The 10,375-nt window shown below is 39.1% G+C and overlaps 2 protein-coding genes across 2 annotated transcripts in view; both read left to right on the plus strand.

Moving 5' to 3' along the window:
* The window catches only part of pik3c2b (phosphatidylinositol-4-phosphate 3-kinase, catalytic subunit type 2 beta), a 50,092-nt gene extending 47,421 nt beyond the window's left edge, over nucleotides 1–2,671 (plus strand). Inside the window, exons 31-33 of the mRNA XM_056269859.1 lie at nucleotides 491–597; nucleotides 677–805; nucleotides 1,302–2,671. Of these exons, the coding sequence (XP_056125834.1) occupies nucleotides 491–597; nucleotides 677–805; nucleotides 1,302–1,493 (428 nt within the window). The 3' untranslated portion in view covers nucleotides 1,494–2,671. The remainder of the gene's footprint in view (nucleotides 1–490; nucleotides 598–676; nucleotides 806–1,301) is intronic.
* Nucleotides 2,672–4,494: 1,823 nt separating this feature from the next.
* LOC130103568 (protein phosphatase 1 regulatory subunit 15B) lies at nucleotides 4,495–10,128 on the plus strand. Its single transcript, XM_056269821.1, has 2 exons — nucleotides 4,495–7,167; nucleotides 9,756–10,128. Exons 1-2 carry the CDS (start codon nucleotides 5,395–5,397, stop codon nucleotides 9,945–9,947), a joined length of 1,965 nt encoding a protein of 654 aa, XP_056125796.1. The 5' UTR covers nucleotides 4,495–5,394; the 3' UTR covers nucleotides 9,948–10,128.
* The last annotated feature ends 247 nt before the right edge of the window (nucleotides 10,129–10,375 follow it).

The following is a 10,375-nucleotide window of genomic DNA, read 5'->3' on the forward strand; positions in this document are numbered from 1 at the left end:
ATCTGCCTTTTATATTTAGGAAAGTATTCCCTCGCAAGAGAATCCTCTTATTTGCTGGTCTATGGAAAATAACCAGGCATTTGTGTTTCTCCGTGGGGACAGCGACCAAAATTAAATCTGACCCCTCCCCCCCACCCCCTCCCTGGCGCCGGGCCTGCATCAGACATTTTGTAAACACTTCCATAGATCAAACCCTGAGAGTTTATCACAACTAGTTAAATATTGAAAGTCATCATGAGTAATATCACAACTAGTTAAATATTGAAAGTCATCATGAGTAAAAGCTGCACTGTGGCAGCCATAACATCTGGTGGGTTACCTTATCTGATTTGTGATAAAGGTCTCTGCTCAACAGGTTCCAGTCCTGTTCCAGCTCTGGAAATCCAATTAGATTGTTTACTTAATTCACCTTAAGTATACCTGGCAAGCCAGATGCGTACACGCGCGCACACACCTTTCCACACTAAATCCAGTTCCTCCTCCTTCCCAGATGTGTCCTGGGCTCCTGTGCCCGGTACAGTGGCAGGTGAAGTGAAGCTCTCGATTCTGTACAAGAGCGACAAGCTTTTCATTATGGTGATGCACATCAGAGGCTTGGTGAGTGTCTGCCATTTAATCATACGCACATACAAATGTTGAGTTAGCACTCACCGATGCGTTTTGAACTTTTCTTCAGCAACCTTTGCAGGAGGGAACGGATCCTGATCCATACGTCAAATTGTACCTCCTCCCAGACCCTCAGAAAACTAGCAAAAGAAAGACCAAGGCAGCACGGCGAACATGCAACCCCACTTACAATGAGATGGTGAGAGAACATCACTATTAGATGATACTATAGAGTGTAGCAGTTGGGCTCCTGAAGTAAAAATCATTCGTTTTTTACATGGGGGAAATTATTTTTAACGATAACTTGCAAACCTTTAAAGATAGATCTACTGTGAGTTTTGAGGTTAATTGATGGTTTATGTTTTTGTTGAAGAATATGTGAAATATTTATTTAATGTTTTTCTTTGAACAATGGAGAAATAGAAAATTGATTTAGTCTTGTACCTTTGTCTTTTTGTCCAATTTTTTTGTTTCAAATATAGTTTTGATTTACCTTGTAGCTGGTTGGTTTGGTTCATGCCTTATAACTCTACAATAAAGACTTTTTTTTTTAAACTTTTTTTTTTTATGCCTATGGATTTTTTTTTTTTTTTTTAAATGCTTCCGGAACCAAAGCCATGGAAAAAGTGGGTGGGCACTGTTACTCTTTACTTTTATGAATCTTCCTGAATGACATCCCTTTGTCTCTGTTTCAGCTGGTGTATGATAAGATCCCACGTGGTGATTTGCAGCAGAGAACCATTCACCTGCGGGTACTGAATGAGGGAGCATTCTGGGACAACACCCTGCTTGGTGAAACCATCATCCAATTGAAAGACCTCACCCCAGGTCATCGCATGGTAGACTGGCACCAGCTTGGCACTAGAGGCTCCGACATAAACCGTTAGCGCTTGTATGGATGCCCAGAAGTGAAGGATTTCACTTGTGTATTTCAGTGTGCATGTGTTTGTCTGTCTTTGCTTATGGGTCGGGAGTTGGAGATGCCCAGCTGCTCAGAAGGCTGTTTCCCCCAGTGGGGGTTTGTGTTTGTTGATTCTCCTACCCAGGAGATGTGTAGATTCGGTGATGGGGTGTCATCACTTGATACTGTTCTGGTGGGGCACCGTGTGAACCAGAAGCTGTTCTTGGTAACACTATGGGACAAAAACCATTTGGTGACAAGGATTGGCAAAAAGAATATTTAAAGATGAAATGACTTCCATGCGCCATATTTTTGGGGTATTTCTGGAAAATTGCTGTCCATGAAACTTCAAAGCCCCATTTTGTTTTCTTGAGGATGCTAATGGAAATTTAAGTTATTTTCTTTTTAAGATGTTTCTCTATTGTGGCTCAATTTTGAGCTATGTTGTGTCTTGTGACATTTAGTTATGCCTCTTTGTATCAGATTTAGCAGATTTACCTAAAAATTAATAGTGAGGGCCGCTTTTGTACTGTTAAGTTGGGTAATTTCACATTAACTGTGGCATTTACCTGATCATTAAAAAAGGGATGAACACTTGATAGTCTTGAAACCATGGTGGAATTAACTTGCTTCATATAACCACTGCAGTGGAAATGACACGCAGAGAACTGAGTGAATGTAGATTTTTGATCATGTAAAATAGGTGGGTGCATAAAAACAAAAAGATGAATTGCATGTACAGTATATTGAACAACAGAGACAAACCCTGGGGAATATGGATTATTTCTTTACATAAACAACTAACAGTTGTTTCTTTCTGAAATGATGGCACAACTTTTTATACAGAAAAGGCTTTCAAAGGGACTTTACTTCAGGGTCGATGATTTTACCTTGATATATAAACATAACCTACACGAGGGAAATTCTATTTGAAAATAGTTGATTTGCATGCTGTAAAATTTGCTACTGGATAAATATTGCATTTTTGCATTTGTTTGTCAAGTACATTGACCTCATAATTTTCCAAGTTTTATTGGTTAATTTATTTTTTCCCCCTTTTTTTTCAAAGGGGGAGTGAAATTAAAACTTTAGACTGTAGGTCTGTCAGTATTTCCATTCCTCCTTTTTATGTAAAACCGCATGTAAATTAAATGCTAAATATACCACAGTAGATTTTTTTCTTTTCTTTTTTTTCTGGGAAACGTATGCTTAAATATTTTGCATTCAGATTTGCTTTACTTTGCACTCAGTTTGATTTTTGAGAAAAACATTATAGCTCACAGTAAGGTAGGAAGGGAAAAAGAAGTAATTGGAAATGTCCTTAAATTTGTGTTTAATCTGATTCAAATAAAATTGTCCAGTTTAACCAATCGGCATTGATGTTTAGTGTGTGTAAAATAATAAAATAGGAAAACTGAAGTTTTTAGCAAAATGCATAATGACAGGAACTGTTTTCAATCTTCATTGAATTCATGTCTTTAAATCAATTACCTACAAGTTGAAAGTGCAACCCTGTATGTCGAGGTACTCTAACATCCAGTAGCCTTAAGCAAACTTGGATATGATTATCCAGGTCAATGTAGTCCCTGTTGTTCCATGGCTTTTTCTAACCAGACAAACCAGCTCAATTTCAGATGATATTTTTTTTTTTTTCTCCAAGTATTGTACTTACTTTCAAATGATGAATGACTGTTTTTTTTTTTCAAAGGGCACTACTGTGTGAGGTTTAACCTAATGGGAAATGATTGTACGATTGCATGCCAACTCTATAATGGAAAACTGAGCGTTTTGTTTTGAAAATCTTTTTGTTGGGAATGTGCAGAAAAGATTGGGTTTAAAGGTATAGAACTTTTATAACATCTGTGACCCTTATTTTAATAACTAAAGAGAAATGTGTGCGTAAAATCAATAGGGTTGACATGTAAATGCTGAGAATCTAATTTTGATGTGATTTCTGGATTATAAATGGGCTTTATTCCATTTTTTCCATTTCTAGAAAAATTGTTTCTCTTCTAATTTCAAACCATGTTTTTAAAATTTATTTGCACTTAATAAATGCACAAGGAAACTGACTTGAATACTGTCTTTCTTGCCTTTGCTACCAGCTTGCCTTTGTTGGACCACATAATCCTCAAAGATGGTGTAACGATCAATGTCAAATGATGAAACTTGTGCAAGTCTTGTTTAGATGCACATTCACATGGATTCCATGTTGAATCTCAGTTGGGCACGACTGACCACAACAATCCGGTTTACTGAGACACTTGTGACTTTATCCCATATGCTGTTTTGTCTGTCATCACACTGAAGCAAGGATTACATCAGACTGAGGTTTATCATCAAGGCTTTAATTGCCTGTCTGAACAGTCCATGTTCTTCCACATTACTCATTATTCTGATACTCCAGAGAATTCTGATGACATTTCTCATTCATCCCTGTTAATGTAACAAATTAAAACATTCCATTGAGACTGAGTTTAATTATGACAATCTGGGAATACAATTCAGTTCTTTTTCACATCAAATAGATAGGAAAACCTGAATAAATAAAGTACAGACCTATAAATTAGACCAGAGTTAGGGGTTTCTTCTGTTTTTGGTTTCCTACGCTCCAGGATTGCTGTTACAAGGGAGCAGGGGGTCTTGCGATACTGCTTTAATAAAGACTGGCTTATGTGTCCAGAGTAGACTGTCCACATATTGATATTTAGTGAAAATCACAAAAGGAAAAAAATATGCGAAAAAATCTGTCAAATTCATGCTGAAAGTATCCCTGACTTCGTATAGATCAGTCGACCTAGAAGCACTGACAGGGCGTCGCATTAAAGATTTAGAATATCCTGAGGGATTTATGTATGTGTTGCCGTGCATTTCGGGGAATGCACTGAACATCTTATATAACACACGCATCAATTTACCACGTGAGATCAGAATTTTACCACGGTCCCTAAGCGCGCGGTAATGCTACTGAAAATTAGAGACGCTCCCTTACAGCTTTTCTGATGAAATCTCTCCGCTTTAGCTCAGCGGCTAGGGAACAAAACGGCGACGTCAACGAGTCTGAATACCAAGTATTACTATTTAAAACGAACTAAAAGTGAAACCACTTCTTTTGTAACTTGTAAGGACACCGCTTTGACTCGGTTTTTATGTTACTGCCGTTTTTTCTCCTACAACTTACAGTATTTTCTTTCGAAAAACGCGGCAGCCGGGCTCGATTGAGGTGACAGAAGACTGACAGTTGAAGAACCGACGCTCGCTTCCACTCAAACGTCAAAATGGCTTTTGTTTCAAGCTTTCCTTTGGAGTATACCAGCCTATCTTACTCTTACACCACCTCAGAATGCCTTTCCTTTCCTTCTGCTGCTTCTACAGTCCCTTCAAACCGAAATAATTGGTGTTATTTTCCTCAGGACGGCACAGTTGGCGTTAACACTGCGGTCAATATGGACGCCGAAGCTATTCGCGCGAGCCGGCGTGGACTCAACACAGTCTAAACGACATGGACTCTTTCATTTGCCCCAGAGAATATTTATCTGTAAGTCACTCATGGATGGTGTTAAGGGCTGAAAGAAATGAGAAAACGGAGTGTTTTAGTTTTTCGTAGCTAACATTTAGCCATACATTAAAGCCTGGTACTAGCTGCGTTAGCCAGCTAAGCCGTAACGTATAAGGCCATATCTATGTTGTATTAGAAACTGTTCTGTATATTATCATAATTCAGAGACATTTAAACGACATTCGAAGCCGGAGCACTTTTATGCAAATTAAGTCACAGTTAACAGTGTGTTTAACTTGCCACTTCTTAAGGAAGTAAATTAATGTGTTAGTTTGTTCTATTTTCGTTAAGTTTATGTAGTTCAGCGCATTTCATATTTTTCATAAGTATGAGCACACATGAACACTTTCCTCAAGGGGACACGCGGCCCGCGCGTGGCGGTGACGAGCGCACTGACAGCTCGTGGATAAGCGTGTTCTCGCTGGTCTCCAGGCCTGCCTGGTCTCTCCTGCAGAGATATTTCCCGGGAAGAACCAAGACTTCATTTGAAATGAATTCAAATCTAGATATTGGAAACTCTCTGACCCCTTTGAGAGTTGAATATCTCCACTGCCAGCATGAAAACTCGGCGCATGCGTCCTCCAGAGATCAGGGGACTCTAGTCTGGTTCACTCACGATTCGTTGAGCGAACTGGGAATTCAGAACACCACCCAGAAAGAGTTCAATCTTCAAAAGCAGGCATCGGTCGGATACCTCGGAACGGCGAGAAACTTGCTCAGCCAGGTGTTAATGAACACTCCGGAAAAAAGGCGCGCAAAACCAGAAAGCGGATGCGATTTGTGCCCGGATACGGCATCCGTGCGATCCACTAACAGCTGGTGGTGGGGTGAATTTGGGGAGGCTGACGACAAACCTCAAAACTTGCTGCTAAATGTAGCACAAAGCAGAAAAGAGACTGACACTAGCTGGCAGCATTGTGGAGAACATCACAGTGTCGGCTATTGTCAGAGCCGCTCGACTGCGGCCGTTGCCATGACGAACGAACTGTGTGTATGTAGCAATGATGGGCCATCAATGCACAACGAAAGCACTGGTCCCTTGTGCTCCAAAGAGCTGACCCACAATGCAAGCCTGCACATGCCCAAACCAGAATCCCTTCCCAACTCATACCAGCTTCCACTAGATGTTAAGCAGCAACTACTAGTTTGTAGTAGAGCCTATAATGAGGTGGCAGTTCTGACCCCTGACCAAGATAATGGCTACTCCAGCTTGGAGGAAGAACACTTAAGTAGTAAACTTCACATGAAGCTGCTTTCCAAGGAACAGGAGGTGTCGGAAACAGCCGAAGACAACCCATCTCAGAGTAACACTACAGAGAGTGAATGTCATAGTGAACCTGTCATTTGTGAGGAAGAAATTAAGCAAAGTGAACAAGAGGACTCTGAGAAGACCGCAAAAACAGTTCCGGCTGCTGAAAACGGGCCGTTTTTGGCCACGCCTCAATGTCAAAACAAGGTCATTGCTTACATCATGGGCAGCCCTTGCAGTGGCGAATCTGAATCGGAGGATGATGGCGATTGGGACAGTAATGACGATGATGGCTTTGACAGTGAAGGCTCATCCCACTTCTCAGAGTCTGAGGACCTGGATGACAGCGACGATGAATCTGAGGAAGACTCGGATGGAGAGGAGGCCGACTCCGAGACCGAGAGGCTGTGGAATTCTCTGTGCCAAAACGAGGATCCTTATAACCCGAGGAACTTCAGAGCTCCTATAAGGACAGCCTCCAAGCCAAGCCCTGCGTCCACAGACTCCTCGGTCTCCGAGTCTCCACCAGCGTGCATGTCCTCCCAGCATTCTCCGCCTCCATCGTCGCCCTCGCTCTCAGAGAACGAGTCGAGTGAAGACACCTGTGAGATGGATGAGGAAGAGAATCAGAGACTGTGGAACTCTTTTAGCTGCTCAGCAGACCCCTACAGCCTCTCCAACTTCCAGGCCTCCATACAGACTCAGAAAACCCTCAAAGGCTGCTGCAAGGAGAAAGCACCTGGAACGCCACGCTACAAGAGAGAGGAGGCTGAGGACAGGCTGGACAGCGGATTCTCAGAGATCTCCCCTTTGCCATGCTCAAGCAGTGCCACAGTTGTTCAGCTGAGGAAGGTTTGTATAACATTGACTGCTTATTATTGCATCACATTCCAGTCTGAAAGTACTTATATAATTATCTTTCTGAACATTTTGTTTGCTTACAAAGTGCGAGGTGGTGTGGTTGGCTTAAGAACACTTGTTGTGTCTGGAATTGAAGAATGAATCAGATGGAGACAGTAACTCCTTTGACTCATGCGGTTGTTAGAAGAGTAGTTTTTCTGCAGTTTTGTTTATAGTCATAGACTGTTCATACACTGTAAGTTCACCAAAATGTTTAAAATCATTACACATGCTTCATCATATCCTGGTAAGTTAATTTTTGCTGATTGAGGAAGCAATTTCCTTAGGAAAGTTAATTTTAAACAGCCGACATCCCAACCTTTGTTTTTAATATCTAACATAGTTGTTTTAGATAAGATAAGACTTTATTGACCTCCTGGAGGAAATTGAGGTGCTTGCAGCAGTGGTACAAGGGATTTAAACACTGGTAGGTAAAATAAAGTAGTAACACTTTATAATAAGGTTAATTAGTTAACATTGCTTAATGCATTAGGTATCATGAATTTATTTACAACATTTATTAATCTAAGTTAATATTGATTTCTATGTTTTGGAGAGAAGTCTCTTTTGCTTACCACTGCTGCATTTGTTTGATCAAAAATACAGTAAAACAATAAAGTTGTGATATTATTACAATTTAAAATAACTGTTCTATTTTAATATATTTAGAAATGTAATTCCTGTGATTGCAAAGCTGAATTTTCAGCATCATTGCAGTCTTTAGTGTCACATGATCCATTAGAAATCAAATCATTCTATTATGCTGATTTGCTGCTCAAACATTTCTAATATTATCAGTTGAAAATAGTTATGCTGCTTAATATTTTTGTGGAAACAGTTTTAACAGTGTAAACAGCGTAGTTATTTTAAATTGCAATGATATTTCACAATATTACTGTTTTTATTGTATTTTTGATTCAATAAATACAACCGTTAAGTGCACATAAGAGACTTCCATCAAAAACATCTTACCGACCCCAAAATTTTTAACTGTAGTGTGTTAATATTTTTATTTGGCAAGAACACAATGAATCAAAATATACAGTAAAGACTTTTATGTTTTTAGAAAATATTTATATTTCAAATAAATGCTGTTCTTTTGAACTTTATATTCTTTAAGTGATCCTAAAAAATGTCAGCTGTCAACATTGATGATAATAAATCAGCATATTTAAATTCTTTGAATGATCATGTGACACTGAAGAATGGGGTAATGGCTGCTAAAAAATCAGCTTTGCCATCACATAAATAAAAACAAAAATTAAATATGTTAAAATAGAAAACCGTTATTTTAAATTGTAATAATATTTAACAATATTACTCTTTGTACAAATAAATGCAGCCTTAACTTTTTGAGCAATATTTCCAAGCGATGTTGCTTGGGCACTTTGCCATTGAGAATGAGCAACACATTTCTATCTGGATGCTTTAGATCGGTCGTGGACGCGGTGTCTCTCCTGGTTGCCCGTTGACGGCAACATTGCTCAAAAAGTTGCCCGTGTATCAACACCTTTAGTGAGCACATGCCATTTATTTAAAAAATATCTTTCAGACCCCAAGCTTTTGAATGGTAATTACACAATTGATTTTTAACATTTCTAGGAAAAATTGTCCACATGAATTAACAATGAACAATAATAATTTATACATTAACATAAACCTGGAATAAGAAATTGTTGCCCATTGTTATTTCTTGACACCTGATGCATTAACCAATATTTATAAATTGAACCTTATTATAGTTTTGCCAAGATAGTTGTCAAATAAGAATATATAGTAAGAGAATACAGTATGAATTGTGCCTTTCATATATTTGGAATAATGGTGTATTTTCTTTATCAGACCAACAATAGAGTATTTAGTTATATGCGTGATAATCTTTTATTCTATACAATGAATGGTACTAGGAACACTTAATCTTCTTTCACGCTATTATTCTGCCTTATTTTCATTCTTTGTCAATATGGCAACATAGGCTAGCTTGAGAAAATGATGTAAAGCCATGCAATATAATTTTTTTTTTAAACATTTCCCCCTCCTCTGCCTGTGATGATCTGATGCAATGGTTCCATTTTGCTGTCTCCAGGGAGACTGAGTTCGTGCGCTGCCCATTACTCATTATCACTTTATAGCGTGCTGCATTTCATGACTCTGTCATCACACTAGTCAGAGTCATTAGCTTTGGTCTGCGGGTGTTGGCACTCCCAACCACTCACATGTGTTAGGGACAATCACATACTCCCTCACATTACATCTCAATTCTCAACCGTTTAAGCACAATCTCGTGTTACTTGGCAACAGTGAAGTGATGAGTCTGAAAAGGGAGCAGAAATGAGAGCATTGGGTCTAAATTGCAAATACGTTGTCAATTTTTCCTTTCGTTTATTAGTAACTGATGCTCATTTGCTTTCAAGAATGTAGAGAACGCTCATGGGATGCCAGGTTTTAATGACACAGAAAAATGCTCTACTTCTACAACTTGTTGAACAATAGATGACATTTTATTATACTCAGTTTTGTTTTGTTTATTCCTTTCACAGGTGACATTTATGGAAGAGGTCGAGGAGTTCTATGCCAGCAGCGATGAGGACCGCCATGGGCCCTGGGAGGAAATCGCCCGGGACCGCTGTCGTTTTCAGCGCCGTGTACAGGAAGTTGAAGAGACTATCAGCTTCTGCCTTTCTCCTACTTTCCGCCTGGACATTTTTCAAAGACTCTACAGTACTAGCTAATCAAAAGCTTTGTTTGTTGTTTGGCAGTAAGTGTAAACAATGAATAAGAAATAATATATATCTATATATATCAATAGTTTAATTCAGGGCATCAGGAGGCCCTTAAATGTTCAAAGGGCTCACAAGTCACAAGTCCAAGGAACTCCATGGTTCCTGCCAGGGAAAGTCACCTCACTCATGTTTTGCGCTGATTGTCGTGTGGATTTTGGAAATATGCATTTTGTTTAGTTTTTTTCTTTCATACAAGTCACACTGCCCTTTCTAGCCCTTATTACAATAGTTTAATTTGAAGGAGAAAAACAAAATGTTTAACACATCCGTTTAATCGCAGGATTCCCACTCAGTGCTGAACACTAAAAGTTTCAAAATTACAATTTTATCTACTTCAGGGTTTTTTCTCATGCCTATTGGAAAGTTGATTTAATGAT

The sequence above is a fragment of the Rhinichthys klamathensis genome, unplaced genomic scaffold (assembly GCF_029890125.1).
Source record: "Rhinichthys klamathensis goyatoka isolate OS25496 unplaced genomic scaffold, OSU_Roscu_1.1 h1tg000291l_1, whole genome shotgun sequence".
Lineage (NCBI taxonomy): Eukaryota > Metazoa > Chordata > Actinopteri > Cypriniformes > Leuciscidae > Rhinichthys > Rhinichthys klamathensis.